Here is a 20,955-nt window from a genome sequence, read left to right on the forward strand (position 1 = left end):
AAATTACCCCCAGACGACTAAGGTGGGATGTCAACCCCAATGATGGTCTTAATGATATTACCTTAACAGAAGAATGGTATATATTCTTCAATCGGTGCGAAACAGATCTCCTTACACTCATTATCAAAAGGAGACAGACCAAACTAAGGAATATTGAAACACAGATAACAGACCTGAAAACGGCACTCATTCCATTTTCACTGCATAAGGAATATAAAGACAAAGAAAAAGAACTCCAAACATATATTGCAAAATATGACTCGGCTATACAACAGAAAAAGCAAAAAAAGTATAGCAGAGATGTCACTGACTATAAAAGTTCCAAAGTGTACAAATGGCAAGTAGCGGAAGAAGAAATGGAAATTCCTACCACTCCTAATGCTTTTGAGTCCAGAGATACATCAGTAGATGAAGATGAATACGAAGAATCTATAGCTACTCCAGCTCCTAGGACCCCACAAGTTTTCACCTTTAGACCCAATAGAGACATAGAAGACACCATACCTACTACCCAAGAAAATAGACTCATACCACCCAGGAATCAACCCAGAGTACAAGAAAGACCACGTACACCACCCAGAGATTTTAATAGGAATGATACACCCAATCACAGAAATTTTAATTTACCTATGCATAACAGATTTTCTCCGTTAGCCAGGATGGATACATATACTCCAGGCAGAGATTATAGGGATAGACCGAACTACAATATGCAAAGGGATTTTTTCCGTGGAGGCCACCAAAGAAGACCACCACCCTCTTACAGACAACAAGGATGGTACAGGCCACAAGGAGGAACGAGATGGAGAGGACCACAAGACCAACAGACAAGATGGAACCACAATTATCACGAAGACAGAAGACCCAATACATACAGAGGAGGAGACTACCAGAATCAATGGAGGGGACCACCACCCCCAGGAGGATACATGAGACCCAATCAACAAAACCATTATTGGGAAGAAGAAGACGTAAGAGGGGTAAGAGAGGTGGGAGGAAGAAAACGAAGGCGAGAATTTTAGGGCAAGGTATTTTTAACCTCACGGATATAGTTTTTAACGATGACGAACTTCAGCTTTTAGATCTTGGCCTTAAATTCGCCCCCACCAAAGATGCGGACCCCTTTGAAATTTTTATTGATCTTCATAAATTTTTAAGAAAACTGAATATTAAGAAATTTTTTAAACTAAAAGGACACACACCCACTATTCCTGACCCCAATTTTGTACACTCAGGTCTCAGAAATAACTCAATTTTTAATCCAAAAGTACCTGGAGGTGAATGTATTAGCGCATTCAAGAAAATGGTGGAGGAGGACCTGAGGAAGATTAAAAAACCACATAAAAAGTACAATCAGGTTAAATCTGCAATCAAACAACTAGAAGACAGAAAAGGAATTATTATTCGACCCGCAGATAAAGGAGGGGGATTAGTAATTCTGAACAAAAATGACTATGAAGAAGAAATGAACAATCTATTAAGAGTGGAAGGCACCTATGAAAAACTGAAAAGGAATCCAACCAAGATATATAGGAAGAAACTTAAAGAATTCATCAACAAAGGCAAAGAAATAGGAATTTTGGATAAAAAGGAAGCACAATACCTGATACCTGATTCAAGTAAGATCCCAGTATTGTACTATTTGCCTAAAATACATAAGGACCCTGTCAAACCCCCGGGGAGACCCATTGTGAGTGGGGTGGACTCCTTGTTTTCTAGATTGGGCGAATATCTGGATGGATACCTACAACCAGCTGTAAAGATGGGGAAATCTTACCTTAAAGATAGTTCAGAGTTGATTAAAGCACTCAAAGAAGTACAATTACCAGAAGGATGTATCTTGGCTACAATAGATGCTAATTCCCTTTATACCAGCATCAAACAAAGTGATGGATTAAAAGCGGTAGATATTGCCTTACACGAACGTAGCAAGTTAAAACAAACACAAATAAAATATATCCTGGATGGTTTAAAACTCACCATGAGTAGCAACTTCTTTTGGCATAAAAATGAATATTTCCTACAAACAAAGGGAGTTGCAATGGGAGCCCGCTACGCACCTAGCGTAGCGAACCTATTTATGGACATGTTAGAGGAAAAGATGATTTACACTCAGGATATACCAGAATTAACATTCTACCGAAGATATATAGACGATATTATCATTTTATGGGAAGGGACTGAAGAATCTTTGAATAATTTCTTTTTAAAAATGAATGAGAATCCATATGGCATTAAGTTCACAGGAGACTGGAGTTTTAATCAAATAAATTATTTGGATCTTAATATTTTTAAAGACAATAATATACTGAAAAGTAGGACCTATTTTAAACCTACAGATAGGAATGGATACATACCTACTAACAGCTGTCACCATCCTGTATGGAAAGAAGGAATCCCAAAGAGCCAATTTGTCAGGATCAGGAGAAATTGTGACAATGTGGAAGATTATATATCACAAACGGATGTTCTAATAACAAGATTTGAGGAAAAGGGTTACGACAGACAAAAGTTAATTATGACAAGAGATAAAACATTAAATATCAATAGGGAAGAACTCCTACAAAAGAAAAATGTCCCCAACAAAAAATCTAATGAGCTAGCTTTTATTACGGGATTCCATCAAAATTTCAGACAAACAGAGAAGATTATGAAAAAATATTGGCCTATCCTAAAATCCGACAAGACCTTGTCTAAATTACTCCCTAGACAACCGAGGTTTATCTATAGGAGAGCCCCTAATCTACGCAATCAATTGGTACATAATGCTATTGATCCCCCCAAACCAGTGAAACTGTTTCCTGATTTAAAAGGGTTTATTCGATGCAATAGATGTTTACCTTGCAAATCAACGAATAAACAACCCAGAAAGACGTTATATTTTAAATCCAGATGGAGTGGAGAGGAATTCAAGATTAACAAACTAATTACATGCCAGACCACCCATGTGACCTACCTGGTAGAGTGTCCATGCCGACTTCAGTATGTCGGTAGGACCACCAGACCTCTTTTCGTGCGTATTAGAGAACACATCAAGAACATAAGAAATGGATTCCCGAAACATAGCCTCTCTAGGCACTTTGCAGAGGCACACAACAAGGATCCCAGGGGACTTACATTTGTTGGAATTGACTCTATTACAGGACACTGGAGAGGTGAAAATAAAAGAATTAAAATTTCCAAAAATGAAACCAGCTGGATATATCGGCTTAATACACTCCAGCCTAGGGGATTAAACCTAGATATAGACCTCAACTGTTTTATTTCTAATTTTTAATCCTTTTCCTATCAATTTTTATATATGAATATAGTATCCATCCTATCATCACAATATATTTTATAATCACATATTTTTATTGTTTACTATTTTTTACTATATCACTTCCCATTTATTAATTCTTATATTCACATTTATTACATTCTTACACTGTATGTATTCATATTCATATGTATTAAACTTAATATATTATACTGGATTCTAATGTTCGATACACACTATTGTCATCTCACCTTCCATTTCTTAATTTTTATATATATATATATTTTTTATTTTTATATACATCTTTCTATATATATTTTGATACATCCTTCTAATAATCAATAGACATATATTTTTCCACACATTAGATGTACTCTCCTCCTATAAAATATTATTATATATTTTTTATTCATAATATTTTTTAATCATAAAATCTTATCCAATAAGGTTTCTACACAATAATTTATATTGATGTTAATTTTATCCATAATGTTTTTTACAATATAGCATATATCAAATCAGATGTCCTCCTTAATTATATATTTTATCTATCATGTTTTCCATAAATTGGTACATACTGATAGTAATCACATACTAACAAACTCATGGTAACAACATTAATAACCTTTACATCGTATATATACTTTTTATATCAAATGAATAGTTTATACAATTAACAATTTATCCACTAGATGGCGCAATGTCTACGTTCTTAAACCAAATGTACTTCATTTATTTACTCTATCCACCAGATGGCGTAATATATTTTAATCTAATACTTTTTTATTTTAACATATTCTTAATCTTATTTGTTAATAAAGTATTGTTGTATATATTGTAATAACATGTACGAGATATCCTTCCCTGTATGTATACACGGTGGTTCAATTATTAGGCACGGAACATTACATTTCTTATATTGTTATATTTTATATTCATTTAATTAGTATTCAACAATGGTTAGCCTGGGTTTTTGCTATTTATACTTACCATCTGATTTCTATTTGGCTAAGATTATCTTACGCCCTGTTCCCTATACTACGACCCACGGCATCATTCTTCCTTTGTTGATTTCCGCCTACTTTGTTGCCTAGCAACCACCATGTACAAAAGGGCCTACGCTGGAAGTGATAGGACGCTGCAGAAGACGTCACATGACGAAACGCGTACAGCGCCGTCACGTCACTTCCGGTTCCGGTCTCTGGTTGGAACGCATTGCGTTCCGGGACGCTGATACCTCGCTGTTTTCCCACATTGTATATGTGAGTACCCATTTTGCTGCTGTAATTTACAATAAACTTTCTAGCATAACGATAATACACTATCGAGCTCCTTTTTTTCCTCCATCCATATACCCTTGAGTGGCCACACTTGATTTACCCACGAGATTTTGGATACCACAATTCACCACCGGACCCCACTCAGGACACTCCGGACTCCATAACACATCTACCCTAGGAAGGGAACTACTACACAGATCCAGGCTCATAAGATACCTCTTCAGTACCCGCTCTATACCCCTGTGTGGGGTGGGTACATCTGGTGAGTAGGTCTTTTTACCAGGGGCCACTTAGCCACTCACCAGTCACCCACCTTGGGGGTCACCGTAAGATATCCTGTACACCTATATATTTTTTGCTATCACCATTATTTTATGGACTAATTTCTTGGATTTTTTTGCACGTTGCACAAATAGACTTCCCGCACTTTTACATTCACCTGCATATTTATATATAAAAAATTATTTTTGGCACATTTATCTTTGACCCACCTAGATATATTTATTGATATCACTTTTGTTGCACTGTATATCAGCTGTTGTTTTGCACACCCATCCCGTGCTTAATAGTTTCCCGCACATTTATCACCTATTTATTTACTTACCTATTCACTATTATTTATATTATCACTTGTGGAATATACACCTTGTATATATTTTATTTATTTATTTAGCATTGTCATATATTCACATTGTTTATTTTATTTTGGCATATACACAAGCATATTTATTGTCACACTTTGCCATTTATTACGCCCTCTGGTGGTTGTTTCTCTCATATACCTTTGGAATATTTTTATATATTTAAATTTATTTTTAGATTAATTTATATCCCTTATAACACTATACGTTTGATCTTTTTACTTTGTTTTTTCACCTCCGCATCTTTTATCTATTAACTTATTCCTCAATCGTATTTATACTTTAGCATCTTATATTTATTTGCACTTTATTAAATAAGCAGCGCCATCACCTTCCATTTTATTTATCTCTTTATAGCCTTTGGCTATAGTTTAAGGGAGGCTGCAGCTTATTTGTGCATATATTGTTACAATCCCTTGATATCCTTAGCGCGGATTTATTTATCCACATATTCTTACATACCCTTAGGGGTCATGGCTAATCCTGCAGCTTCGGATATCTTTGGATATATAAATAATCGGAAAATCAATATTGAGGATATTTTCAATCAGGAAAGAGTAACCAATAGACAAGACATGGACGGGCTTTTCAAACAACTTAAACATGCCCTTGAAAAACAACTTAGGGTCTGGTGGGACATTTCCACTTTAGAAATGTACATTAGAGATAAAATTACCCCCAGACGACTAAGGTGGGATGTCAACCCCAATGATGGTCTTAATGATATTACCTTAACAGAAGAATGGTATATATTCTTCAATCGGTGCGAAACAGATCTCCTTACACTCATTATCAAAAGGAGACAGACCAAACTAAGGAATATTGAAACACAGATAACAGACCTGAAAACGGCACTCATTCCATTTTCACTGCATAAGGAATATAAAGACAAAGAAAAAGAACTCCAAACATATATTGCAAAATATGACTCGGCTATACAACAGAAAAAGCAAAAAAAGTATAGCAGAGATGTCACTGACTATAAAAGTTCCAAAGTGTACAAATGGCAAGTAGCGGAAGAAGAAATGGAAATTCCTACCACTCCTAATGCTTTTGAGTCCAGAGATACATCAGTAGATGAAGATGAATACGAAGAATCTATAGCTACTCCAGCTCCTAGGACCCCACAAGTTTTCACCTTTAGACCCAATAGAGACATAGAAGACACCATACCTACTACCCAAGAAAATAGACTCATACCACCCAGGAATCAACCCAGAGTACAAGAAAGACCACGTACACCACCCAGAGATTTTAATAGGAATGATACACCCAATCACAGAAATTTTAATTTACCTATGCATAACAGATTTTCTCCGTTAGCCAGGATGGATACATATACTCCAGGCAGAGATTATAGGGATAGACCGAACTACAATATGCAAAGGGATTTTTTCCGTGGAGGCCACCAAAGAAGACCACCACCCTCTTACAGACAACAAGGATGGTACAGGCCACAAGGAGGAACGAGATGGAGAGGACCACAAGACCAACAGACAAGATGGAACCACAATTATCACGAAGACAGAAGACCCAATACATACAGAGGAGGAGACTACCAGAATCAATGGAGGGGACCACCACCCCCAGGAGGATACATGAGACCCAATCAACAAAACCATTATTGGGAAGAAGAAGACGTAAGAGGGGTAAGAGAGGTGGGAGGAAGAAAACGAAGGCGAGAATTTTAGGGCAAGGTATTTTTAACCTCACGGATATAGTTTTTAACGATGACGAACTTCAGCTTTTAGATCTTGGCCTTAAATTCGCCCCCACCAAAGATGCGGACCCCTTTGAAATTTTTATTGATCTTCATAAATTTTTAAGAAAACTGAATATTAAGAAATTTTTTAAACTAAAAGGACACACACCCACTATTCCTGACCCCAATTTTGTACACTCAGGTCTCAGAAATAACTCAATTTTTAATCCAAAAGTACCTGGAGGTGAATGTATTAGCGCATTCAAGAAAATGGTGGAGGAGGACCTGAGGAAGATTAAAAAACCACATAAAAAGTACAATCAGGTTAAATCTGCAATCAAACAACTAGAAGACAGAAAAGGAATTATTATTCGACCCGCAGATAAAGGAGGGGGATTAGTAATTCTGAACAAAAATGACTATGAAGAAGAAATGAACAATCTATTAAGAGTGGAAGGCACCTATGAAAAACTGAAAAGGAATCCAACCAAGATATATAGGAAGAAACTTAAAGAATTCATCAACAAAGGCAAAGAAATAGGAATTTTGGATAAAAAGGAAGCACAATACCTGATACCTGATTCAAGTAAGATCCCAGTATTGTACTATTTGCCTAAAATACATAAGGACCCTGTCAAACCCCCGGGGAGACCCATTGTGAGTGGGGTGGACTCCTTGTTTTCTAGATTGGGCGAATATCTGGATGGATACCTACAACCAGCTGTAAAGATGGGGAAATCTTACCTTAAAGATAGTTCAGAGTTGATTAAAGCACTCAAAGAAGTACAATTACCAGAAGGATGTATCTTGGCTACAATAGATGCTAATTCCCTTTATACCAGCATCAAACAAAGTGATGGATTAAAAGCGGTAGATATTGCCTTACACGAACGTAGCAAGTTAAAACAAACACAAATAAAATATATCCTGGATGGTTTAAAACTCACCATGAGTAGCAACTTCTTTTGGCATAAAAATGAATATTTCCTACAAACAAAGGGAGTTGCAATGGGAGCCCGCTACGCACCTAGCGTAGCGAACCTATTTATGGACATGTTAGAGGAAAAGATGATTTACACTCAGGATATACCAGAATTAACATTCTACCGAAGATATATAGACGATATTATCATTTTATGGGAAGGGACTGAAGAATCTTTGAATAATTTCTTTTTAAAAATGAATGAGAATCCATATGGCATTAAGTTCACAGGAGACTGGAGTTTTAATCAAATAAATTATTTGGATCTTAATATTTTTAAAGACAATAATATACTGAAAAGTAGGACCTATTTTAAACCTACAGATAGGAATGGATACATACCTACTAACAGCTGTCACCATCCTGTATGGAAAGAAGGAATCCCAAAGAGCCAATTTGTCAGGATCAGGAGAAATTGTGACAATGTGGAAGATTATATATCACAAACGGATGTTCTAATAACAAGATTTGAGGAAAAGGGTTACGACAGACAAAAGTTAATTATGACAAGAGATAAAACATTAAATATCAATAGGGAAGAACTCCTACAAAAGAAAAATGTCCCCAACAAAAAATCTAATGAGCTAGCTTTTATTACGGGATTCCATCAAAATTTCAGACAAACAGAGAAGATTATGAAAAAATATTGGCCTATCCTAAAATCCGACAAGACCTTGTCTAAATTACTCCCTAGACAACCGAGGTTTATCTATAGGAGAGCCCCTAATCTACGCAATCAATTGGTACATAATGCTATTGATCCCCCCAAACCAGTGAAACTGTTTCCTGATTTAAAAGGGTTTATTCGATGCAATAGATGTTTACCTTGCAAATCAACGAATAAACAACCCAGAAAGACGTTATATTTTAAATCCAGATGGAGTGGAGAGGAATTCAAGATTAACAAACTAATTACATGCCAGACCACCCATGTGACCTACCTGGTAGAGTGTCCATGCCGACTTCAGTATGTCGGTAGGACCACCAGACCTCTTTTCGTGCGTATTAGAGAACACATCAAGAACATAAGAAATGGATTCCCGAAACATAGCCTCTCTAGGCACTTTGCAGAGGCACACAACAAGGATCCCAGGGGACTTACATTTGTTGGAATTGACTCTATTACAGGACACTGGAGAGGTGAAAATAAAAGAATTAAAATTTCCAAAAATGAAACCAGCTGGATATATCGGCTTAATACACTCCAGCCTAGGGGATTAAACCTAGATATAGACCTCAACTGTTTTATTTCTAATTTTTAATCCTTTTCCTATCAATTTTTATATATGAATATAGTATCCATCCTATCATCACAATATATTTTATAATCACATATTTTTATTGTTTACTATTTTTTACTATATCACTTCCCATTTATTAATTCTTATATTCACATTTATTACATTCTTACACTGTATGTATTCATATTCATATGTATTAAACTTAATATATTATACTGGATTCTAATGTTCGATACACACTATTGTCATCTCACCTTCCATTTCTTAATTTTTATATATATATATATTTTTTATTTTTATATACATCTTTCTATATATATTTTGATACATCCTTCTAATAATCAATAGACATATATTTTTCCACACATTAGATGTACTCTCCTCCTATAAAATATTATTATATATTTTTTATTCATAATATTTTTTAATCATAAAATCTTATCCAATAAGGTTTCTACACAATAATTTATATTGATGTTAATTTTATCCATAATGTTTTTTACAATATAGCATATATCAAATCAGATGTCCTCCTTAATTATATATTTTATCTATCATGTTTTCCATAAATTGGTACATACTGATAGTAATCACATACTAACAAACTCATGGTAACAACATTAATAACCTTTACATCGTATATATACTTTTTATATCAAATGAATAGTTTATACAATTAACAATTTATCCACTAGATGGCGCAATGTCTACGTTCTTAAACCAAATGTACTTCATTTATTTACTCTATCCACCAGATGGCGTAATATATTTTAATCTAATACTTTTTTATTTTAACATATTCTTAATCTTATTTGTTAATAAAGTATTGTTGTATATATTGTAATAACATGTACGAGATATCCTTCCCTGTATGTATACACGGTGGTTCAATTATTAGGCACGGAACATTACATTTCTTATATTGTTATATTTTATATTCATTTAATTAGTATTCAACAATGGTTAGCCTGGGTTTTTGCTATTTATACTTACCATCTGATTTCTATTTGGCTAAGATTATCTTACGCCCTGTTCCCTATACTACGACCCACGGCATCATTCTTCCTTTGTTGATTTCCGCCTACTTTGTTGCCTAGCAACCACCATGTACAAAAGGGCCTACGCTGGAAGTGATAGGACGCTGCAGAAGACGTCACATGACGAAACGCGTACAGCGCCGTCACGTCACTTCCGGTTCCGGTCTCTGGTTGGAACGCATTGCGTTCCGGGACGCTGATACCTCGCTGTTTTCCCACATTGTATATGTGAGTACCCATTTTGCTGCTGTAATTTACAATAAACTTTCTAGCATAACGATAATACACTATCGAGCTCCTTTTTTTCCTCCATCCATATACCCTTGAGTGGCCACACTTGATTTACCCACGAGATTTTGGATACCACAATTCACCACCGGACCCCACTCAGGACACTCCGGACTCCATAACACATCTACCCTAGGAAGGGAACTACTACACAGATCCAGGCTCATAAGATACCTCTTCAGTACCCGCTCTATACCCCTGTGTGGGGTGGGTACATCTGGTGAGTAGGTCTTTTTACCAGGGGCCACTTAGCCACTCACCAGTCACCCACCTTGGGGGTCACCGTAAGATATCCTGTACACCTATATATTTTTTGCTATCACCATTATTTTATGGACTAATTTATTGGATTTTTTTGCACGTTGCACAAATAGACTTCCCGCACTTTTACATTCACCTGCATATTTATATATAAAAAATTATTTTTGGCACATTTATCTTTGACCCACCTAGATATATTTATTGATATCACTTTTGTTGCACTGTATATCAGCTGTTGTTTTGCACACCCATCCCGTGCTTAATAGTTTCCCGCACATTTATCACCTATTTATTTACTTACCTATTCACTATTATTTATATTATCACTTGTGGAATATACACCTTGTATATATTTTATTTATTTATTTAGCATTGTCATATATTCACATTGTTTATTTTATTTTGGCATATACACAAGCATATTTATTGTCACACTTTGCCATTTATTACGCCCTCTGGTGGTTGTTTCTCTCATATACCTTTGGAATATTTTTATATATTTAAATTTATTTTTAGATTAATTTATATCCCTTATAACACTATACGTTTGATCTTTTTACTTTGTTTTTTCACCTCCGCATCTTTTATCTATTAACTTATTCCTCAATCGTATTTATACTTTAGCATCTTATATTTATTTGCACTTTATTAAATAAGCAGCGCCATCACCTTCCATTTTATTTATCTCTTTATAGCCTTTGGCTATAGTTTAAGGGAGGCTGCAGCTTATTTGTGCATATATTGTTACAATCCCTTGATATCCTTAGCGCGGATTTATTTATCCACATATTCTATCTCCATTTGCCTTAACTACCCTTCTTCCTCTCCTATTCCAAACAGATTTCTAAGTATTTATTAGTATTTTTCAATTCTACCAATTTTTCCCATTTATTCGAGAAACTCTCTATTTAATCTTCCTCTCTGCTGCCTAGGTACCCCATATTATATATACTTTGTATAATCAATTCTTTTAAACCAGTCTCTTAATGTGGGGCTTTCTGGTTCTAACCATTTTTTTTGGAATTGCCCCCTTTGTTGCATTAATTAAATTTGGTACTATTGTTGCTTTTTTGATTTGTCAGTTTTATGAAATAAACAAACCCATGGGTCATCAAAGATATCTACTCCTTAGGGAATTCACACCAGACTGGGCCGCAGGCAGTGCTGTATTTTGGCCTAGGCTGACAAGGCCCAGGCCTAGGGCGGCACTTTGCAGGGGGGCGGCAAAAAAGCTACCCCCCTCCACCTGAGATTCTATTGGCCACTGGTTGCTAGAGCCGCCACCCCCCCTCTCCCTCTCTCACTCACTCACCCCCTCTCTCTCTTTCACTGTCACCCCCCCTCTCTCTCTCTCACCCCCGCTCTCTCTCTGCCTCCCTCACCCACCCCCCCCTCTCTCTCCCACCCCTCTCGTGAGATCTCAGGGGTTCATGCTGGGACTTGTAGTCCTTCAATTTTGGAGGGAGTCACATCCGTTAAAAAGGAAGGGGTGGGGCAAATCTACTTAGAAGGGGGAGGGGGGTGCCTATTTTTAGTCTTGCCTAGGGCAGCACAAAACCAAAATACACCACTGGCCGCAGGGCAGTATTCCAACATGATAACGACCTCAAACACACCTCCAAGATGACCACTGCCTTACTAAAGAAGATGAGGGTAAAGGTGATGGACTGGCCAAGCATGTCTCCAGACCAAAACCCTATTGAGCATCTGTGGGGCATCTTCAAACGGAAAATGGAGGAGCGCAAGGTCTCTAACATCCACCAGCTCTGTGATGTCATCATGGAGGAGGGGAAGAGGACTCCAGTGGTAACCTGTGAAGCTCTGGTGAACTCCATGCCCAAGAGGGTTAAGGCAGTGCTGGAAAATAATGGCGGCCACACAAAATATTGACACTTTGGACTCAATTTGGATATTTTCACTTAGGGGTGTGCTAACTTTTGTTGCCAGCGGTTTAGACATTAATGGCTGTGTGTTGAGTTATTTTGAGGGGACAGCAAATTTACACTGTTATACAAGCTGTACACTCACTACTTTACATTGTAGCAAAGTGTCATTTCTTCAGTGTTGTCACATGAAAAGATATAATAAAATATTTACAAAAATGTCAGGGGTGTACTTACTTTTGTGAGATACTGTAGATTTGTCAATTTGTGTAATTGTTTTTGTTTTTAAATTTTTTTATGTAGGCTCCAGGAACCATCTGGTAGATTTTAATGGTGGACTCAGCTCTAAGCAGCTCTCTTGGTTGGATGAAGTCCTCACATATTGCGACCAACAAAATGAGAGGGTCATCATTGCTGGTAAGTCCTTGCACTTATAATTTAAGTGCATTACAGTCTATGAGTTAGTCCACCCCAAAAATGAAAGTAGTTTGTGCCTCTGCCCCTCCCACAATGATGAGATTTCCTCATAGTAGTTTGTGTCTTTGCACCTCCCACAATGCTGAACTTTAATTAATTTATTATTAATTTGCAGTAGTTTGTGTCTCTGCCCCTCCCACAGTAGTGAGATGCATTCACAGTAGTTTGTAGTTATGTACCTCCCACAATGGTGAGATTTCCCTGCAGTCATTTCTTTCTCTGCCCCACCCACAATAGTGGGATTTCCCCCCCAGTATTTATCTGCACTCCATCCATTATGTTAACTCTGCATGGGGGTGCAGAGTTTGTTGTACACCGGTAATTAGACTTTGTGGGGGGGGGGGGGGGTTGCAGAGTTTGGTGTACATCAGTAATTGGGTTATGAAGGGGGGGGTGCAAAGTTTGGTGTACACCAGTAATTGGGTTATGAAGGGTGGGGTGCAAAGTTTGTTGTACACCGGTAATTAGACTTTGTGGGAGGGGTTGCAGAGTTTGGTGTACACCAGTAATTGGGTTATGAAGGGGGGGGGGTGCAAAGTTTGGTGTACACCAGTAATTTGGTTATGAAGGGGGGGGGGTGCAAAGTTTGGTGTACACCAGTAATTTGGTTATGAAGGGTGGGGTGCAAAGTTTGGTGCACACCAGTAATTGGGTTTTGCACGGGTGCAGAGTTTGGAGTACACCAGTAATTAGGCTTTGCAGTGGGGGGTGCAGATTTTGGTGGACACCAGTAACTGCGTTTTGCAGGGGGGGGGGGAGGGTGCAGATTTTGGTGTACACAATTAATTGGGTTTTGCAGGGGGGGGGGGGGTGCAGAGTTTGGTGTACCCCGGTAATTGGGTTTTGCGGGGGGGGGGGGGTGCAGTAAGTAATCGGTGTACACCAGTAATTGGGTTTTGCGGGGGGGGGGTGCAGGAAGTAATTGGTGTACACCAGTAATTGGGTTTTGTGTGTGGGGGGGGGTAGGTGCAATTTTTGATGTACGCCAGTAATTGGGTTTTGTGGGGGGGGGGGGCAGATTTTGGTGTACACCAGTAATTGGATTTTGCAGGGTGGGGGGTGCAAAGTTTGGTGTACACCAGTAATTGGGTTATGAAGGGTGGGGTGCAAAGTTTGTTGTACACCAGTAATTAGGTTTTGTGGGGGGGGGGGGGTGGGAGAGGGAGCTGATTTTGGTGTACACCAGTAATTGGGTATTGTGGGGTGGGGGGTGCAGATTTTGGTGTACACCAGTAATTGTGTATTGTGAAGGGGGGGGTGCAGATTTTGGTGTACACCAGTAATTGGGTATTGCAGGGGGGGGGGGGGTGCAGATTTTGGTGTACACTAGTAATTGGGTTTTGGAGGATGGGGGGGGGGGGCTGCAGAGTAATGGGGTTTTGCAGTTTTCACAATAGAAAAACAAAATGAAACCTTAAAACCTGAGAGATGAGATAAGAAAAATGTTGCGCATGAAATGAAATATACCGTATTTGCTTTTAATTCAGAATAAGAGCCGTCTCTGTACAGGAAAATATGACTTTGTTCTCTGTTTTCCAGGCCACACTCCAATACATCCCAAGGCCAAAGGCACTCCATGCCTGGCATGGAACTACAAAGACATCCTCCAAGTCATTCAGGCACATCGCAGTGTGGTGTGTTACTTTGCTGGCCATGACCACAGTGGGGGGTATCACCAAGACTCGCACGGTATACACCATGTCACTATGGAGGGGGTTATCGAGTCCCCTCCTGACATGAATGCATTTGGGACAGTGGATGTTTATGAAGACCGGATGGTTCTACGGGGAAGAGGAAGAGTGAAGAGCAGAGTTCTCGTCTATCGGGAGATGAACCCGGCCTTCTGCTGCTGCCTCCCCAGCCTTAAAGTTGGGAATACAGACTGGAATTGAGTTCATTGGTTGGTGAATTGGCCAAATCACGTAAAAAATGGTCATTGCACAAAAAGCACCTTCAGGGTTCGTCATAGAGTACTTGTAGAGCTCTGGAGGAGAGGATGGTGTACACACTGTACTGCAACCCACCTAAGCTTCATACCATGTTTAGACCTACCAAATAAGACCTACCTCGAAAATAAGACCTATCTCCATTTTCTAGGGTTGCTACAAAATAAGCCATACCCCGAAAATAAGCCCTAGTTGAAATCCTTGTAAATCATGTAATCTGTGCTGTAAAAGTATTATATAATGTCCAGTGTGTGTCTTTTTGTAACATGATTGTACAAAATACCTTATTTACAGCGCCGCTGGGCGCTCACGTGACCTGCTTGAGCTCTCCTCCGGCTGATGTCATTGGCCCCTCCCTCTGCAGTGCTCAAAGCAGGGCTGACGTCAGCGGGGATCCCGGCATCTCCCTCGTTAGTGAGTGGCGCTCGTATGACCTTCCATAGATCTTCTCCTCGCCTCCCGGTTTGACGTCAGCGCCCCCTCACTCTGCAGTGCTCAAAGCGGGAAAGAAGCGCTCCGGTGGGTCATGTGAGCGCCCAGCGACGCTGTAAACCCATAGCATACCCATATGCTATATTGTCAAGCTGTTGCTATGGGTAACCCATAGTTACCCATAGCAACAGCTTGACAATGTAGCATATGCTTGGCTCAGTCAGAAAACAGTCTAGGGATTTTGGTTTTTGTTGTTTTATTTGAGAACTGGGATAGGAGAAGGGATGAGTGGGATACTCCAACTGGATAAACTATGCACAATTACTGGAACTGCTGAATATAGCTGAATGCAGCAAGGCCGCTGCTTCACCTTGTTATTACAGTGAACATAGATTTAAGCAAACAAAACTGTACTGTGTATCATTCTTCAGGGTCCTACTTGGCACCCCCTTAGTCCCTATTCTTCAGGATTCTCTACACGGCACCCCCTTTACTGTAACACACTGTGTGAGCTGACCCCTTGATCCTCTGACTTCTCTGGAGTGGTCCCCCTTTATAGGCAGACCCTTTGGCAAGTCCTCTGGTACTCACGGACATTGTTTTTCCAAAGAGACTCTGCCAGCAGCTCCACTGTCAGCTTTACGGGATCCTCTGCAGCTCAGCTCCACACCTGGTTCACTACGCCGACCACCTGTGACCACCTTCCTCAGACAACAGGAGGAGAGACAGCCGTCAGCCTCCTCCTGGGACTCTGCTTCCTGCCAAAGACACCCTGTCACATGTCCCCTCAGTATTTATGGTCAATCCCAGGAGCACTGCGGTGGTGCCCTCCCACTAAGACTACTACAAAACCTTGTGTGTCACTGGCTGGGTTTCCTCCACTGTCCAACAAGCTCTCTTATTGGATACAGTGGGGACACTCCCTCAGACCCAGTGAATCACACCTGGGAACATGCAACAGGCAACCAAATAGATCAGGCTCCCCTGATAAGCAGAAGGAGCATAAATGCTTTTAAATCTAGCACCTGACTAGGAGGGTGCTACACAGTGTTAGATGGAGATCCAGTGCTGCTTTGAGCTATGAGGCCCATAAGGGATGAAGATGGAGGAAGAGACCCGTAGGAGGAGGATGGCACTCATCATGGCCTGCTTATAGAGACTCTTAACTTGGGGTTTATTCAAAAGACACCAGTGCTGGCGATATGCCTCTCAAGGACAAAGATTTCTGGACTACACCTTTGCAGGTATGCTAGGGCAGCACACAAGCCTGTAGTTAGAGTTAGAGAGGTAGGGAATGATCATGTTCCGTAATGATGTTGAAGTTCCTCCACCCCAAACTCACTCATTCATTTAATGCACTGGCACTTTTTATGTATCACTTTTTACGTATTATTTATTATATGTGATTTATATGTTGAAGCAGTGCTAGTTTCATTTCTGTCATTAACTAATGTAATATAGACCTGGCTCCACCCACACTTCAATGATAAATTCCAGCTTCGGATTCTAAGTACAATTATGTCAGTAAGAACCCAAAAGCCAAATTTAATATACCAGATGTTAATGACTGTGTATATTTTCTTCGCATACCTTTCCTAATAATGAGCAGATTAGGCAGTGTGAATCATGGCTGTCATGTGTGCCCCTTCTCTTCAGGAGCTCTCATTGACAGAAGGATCTTCCTAATCTATAGCTAATATTGCTGTGACACTTAAAAGTATCACAAAATTTATGTCAGAAAACACCTTCTTGAGGGGGTTTATAAATGTGACTCCTGTGACCCATTTTCAGCAGACAGCGGGCTGAAGTCCGCTGTCTGCTGACGTCACAGAGCCAGTCCAGGCTCATTCAAGATCATGACAATGAAGTCGGGATCTGCCCACATGCTTGGACCGGCACCCGGCTCAGAAAACACCTTTTTGAGGAGGTTTATTATTGTGAATCCTGTCACCCATTTTCAGCAGACAGCGGGCTGAAGTCCGCTGACGTCACAGAGCCAGTCCAGGCTCGTTCAAGATCATGACAATGAAGTTGAGATCTGCCCACATGCCTGGACCGGCACTCGGCTCAGTCTCTCAGAAAACACCTTTTTGAGGGGGTTTATTGTTGTGACCCCTGTGACCCATTTTCAGCAGCAGCAGACAGCGGGCTTAATTAAGTCCGCTGTCTGCTGACGTCAAAGAGCCGGGCCAGGCTCATTCAAGATCATGACAATGAAGTCGGGATCTGCCCACATGCTTGGACCGGCACCCGGCTCAGAAAACACCTTTTTGAGGGGGTTTATTATTGTGACTCCTGTCACCCATTTTCAGCAGACAGCGGGCTGAAGTCCGCTGACGTCACAGAGCCAGTCCAGGCTCGTTCAAGATCATGACAATGAAGTTGAGATCTGCCCACATGCTTGGACCGGCACCCGGCTTAGCCTCTCAGAAAACATCTTTTTGAGGGGGTTTATTATTGTGACTCCTGTCACCCATTTTCAGCAGACAGCGGGCTGAAGTTCGCTGTCTGCTGACGTCACAGAGCCAGTCCAGGCTCGTTCAAGATCATGACAATGAAGTTGAGATCTGCCCACATGCTTGGACCGGTACCCGGCTCAGCCTCTCAGAAAACACCTTTTTGAGGGGGTTTATTGTTGTGACCCCTGTGACCCATTTTCAGCAGCAGCAGACAGCGGGCTTAATTAAGTCCGCTGTCTGCTGACGTCACAGAGCCAGTCCAGGCTCGTTCAAGATCATGACAATGAAGTCGGGATCTGCCCACATGCTTGGACCGGTACCCGGCTCAGCCTCTCAGAAAACACCTTTTTGAGGGGGTTTATTATTGTGACTCCTGTCACCCATTTTCAGCAGACAGCGGGCTTAATTGAGTCCGCTGTCTGCTGACGTCAAAGAGCCGGTCCAGGCTCGTTCAAGATCATGACAATGAAGTCGGAATCTGCCCACATGCTTGGACCGGCACTCGGCTCAGCCTCTCAGAAACCACCTTTTTTAACACCACCAGGGTGTTAAAAATGAACAGGTTAGATGTGCCATTGCCTCTCTTCTATTTCTTATAACGCATTTTTCTTCTCTCGCTGATTTCCTGTCCTATAATTCTTATTTGAAGACGCCCAGTGGGAGGGGCGAAACACGTCAAGCGGGGATGATAGAGTGACGTCATATCCCGTAGTTGGAAAGCACGCCAAGGCGGCGATCCTAACCTTTACACATGCTTGGAATTGTTTTTATCTCTGTAAGTGTACTTGCCTTTAAATGTATAATAAATTAAACAGTATCACGCTATGGAAATCTTTCTCTTATTGGATTTTATAACAAAACTTTGCTGAGAGCCCTATTATCGAAAGAGAGGAGCGGAGTCATACCTACACACTTTGCCTAAGGAAGTATTCTATGCCTGCTTGAACTTTACTGTTGGTGAGTGGGGATTTCGGAGTGGCACCTTGGATCTCACCAGAAGAACTCATCAGCACTGACACTTTGTTTGCACTAATGGACTTTATTTAATGCACCGGCACTTTTTATGTATTATTTATTATATGTGATTTATATGTGGAAGCCGAGTTAGTTTAATTTCTATCGTTAGCATATGAGGTTATTTCACCTTTCACTTTGGCAGCAGCTTCAAACAAAGTCATGGGCGTCCGCAGGTAGGGGCAAGGGGGAAGCAAATGCCCCCCCCCCCCCCTGGAATCTCAACTTTACCTTTCAAGTGGTTGTAAAGCCACTTTATACCATCCTGTCTGGTCTGTTTAATAATCCTGTGTGTCTGTGTATGTGTTTTATAAAAATAAGCCGTTGTTTACCTGTTTTCAGAGGGCCGAACGCCGCTCACGTGACCTGTCGGCTCTCTCCTCTCCCAATCTGATAGCTGCCTGCACCCAGCAGGGCCGAGGATTCCTCACTGATGTCAGTTGGGAGGAGAGGAGAAGGAGGGGAGGGGGAGAGGAGGAGAGAGGTGGCGGGTCACGTGAGCTACAAGTGGCGCTCTGAAAACTTGTAAAGAATGGCTTATTTTTATAAAACACAGACACAGGATTATTAAACAGACTGTAGACAGGATATGAAACTTTACATTAAACTACAGCAGCAGGAGGGGAGGGGGGAATGGGCACTGACACAGGAGCAGACAGGCAGAGAGGACAGAGGAGGACAGGAGGGCTGCGGATGATGAAGGTACGTAAACTCACCACGGTGTCAGGGCTCAGCAGCCATGGTATACCGTGGTCAGTTTACAGAGGGGAGGACATAGCCAGGCAGGATCAGCCAGGTATTTTAGGTGATAGAAGGGGCCAAATTACAAAGCACTGTGCTGTATAACATGCTTAAAGGCAATGGTTCTCAACTCCAGTCCTCTGGACCCACTAACAGGCCAGGTTTAAGTATCACCTTGGGGAGATGCAGACTAGAATACTGCAATCACTGAGCAGCAAAATATATCACCTGTGATGTATTTCAGTTATCTTGCAAACCTGGCCTGTTAGTGGGTCCCGAGGCCTGGGGTTGAGAACCACTGATTTAATGGAACAGGATCAATTGTTTTTTTTTCCTGTTTAGCTTAAAGCGGAGGTCCGGCCTCAAAATCGAAAAAATTGATTTTGGGCCATCTGCTTGCTGAGTGTCACCTGAAAAAGAAATGGATGCTCCCAATTTTTTTTTTTTTTTGGTCACTTACCTTGATATTGGAGAAAATATACTCACCTTCCTTCCACTTCCTCCCTTCGGCGGCCGCGGCCCGCGCCGTCACTTGCTGCTTGCGATGACTCCTGGGAACTGAACGTCATCGCTCCCAGGAGTCAATGCCCCTGCACCGACCCCGCTCGTCACTTCCGGTGCAGGTGCGGCATTCCCTGCTAAACAGCTTCTGGGCATGCCCAGAAGCTGTGCAGGGATGCCGCGCTTGCACTGGAAATTAAGAGTGGGGCCGGTGCAGTGCATTGTGGGACTCCAACGTCACCAAAGAGGCTGTAGAAGGATGCTACGGCTTCAGCTGCCCACACCTGAGATGGCAGCGCTGAAGAAGTACTTTTCAAGGTAAGTATTTCTTCTTACAGGTAAGTGCGACCCAGGACAGTTCAGAGGCTATCCATTATGGAATGTACTAGCCCTGACTGTCCCGGGGGTATTTTTATCTAAATTTGACCCCCGAGGCCGGAAATCCGCTTTAACAAATGCTTTAAAAAAAAAAAATGCTGCTGTTTGCTCTTTAAAAATAAATACTCAATATAAGTATAATGACTAAGCCCCTCCCCTTGATGACATTGTTTAAAAGGGGCGGAGCATGGGTGGCCGTAAATTGATGCCCCCCCCCCTGATAAAAGTTCTGCGGACGCCCATGAACACAGTTTATATTATCTTAATTTTTACATTTTTTCAATTTTTGGTTCACATAGCCTACACACACAATAAGCATATTACATTAGTGTAGCCCCCTCCTAGGTAGGTGCTAGAAGAGAGAATATCGTTTTTGGATCTTTTCTGCTTACCAGAGAGATTTCCAGGTAAATCTATATTGTTCTCTGCCTAC

The 20,955-nt window shown here is 40.6% G+C and overlaps 2 protein-coding genes across 2 annotated transcripts in view; one reads left to right on the forward strand and one right to left on the reverse strand.

Moving 5' to 3' along the window:
• Positions 1-14,951, forward strand: part of LOC309567120 (manganese-dependent ADP-ribose/CDP-alcohol diphosphatase-like) — a 35,025-nt gene extending 20,074 nt beyond the window's left edge. Inside the window, exons 3-4 of the mRNA XM_082272451.1 lie at positions 12,878-12,991; positions 14,591-14,951. Of these exons, the coding sequence (XP_082128577.1) occupies positions 12,878-12,991; positions 14,591-14,943 (467 nt within the window). The 3' untranslated portion in view covers positions 14,944-14,951. The remainder of the gene's footprint in view (positions 1-12,877; positions 12,992-14,590) is intronic.
• The window catches only part of LOC309566991 (uncharacterized protein), an 80,855-nt gene that overhangs the window by 36,309 nt on the left and 23,591 nt on the right, over positions 1-20,955 (reverse strand). The gene's annotated exons all lie outside the window — the stretch shown is intronic.

This window comes from Pelophylax lessonae (assembly GCF_965119305.1).
Source record: "Pelophylax lessonae genome assembly, chromosome: 11".
NCBI classification, from domain to species: Eukaryota; Metazoa; Chordata; class Amphibia; order Anura; family Ranidae; genus Pelophylax; species Pelophylax lessonae.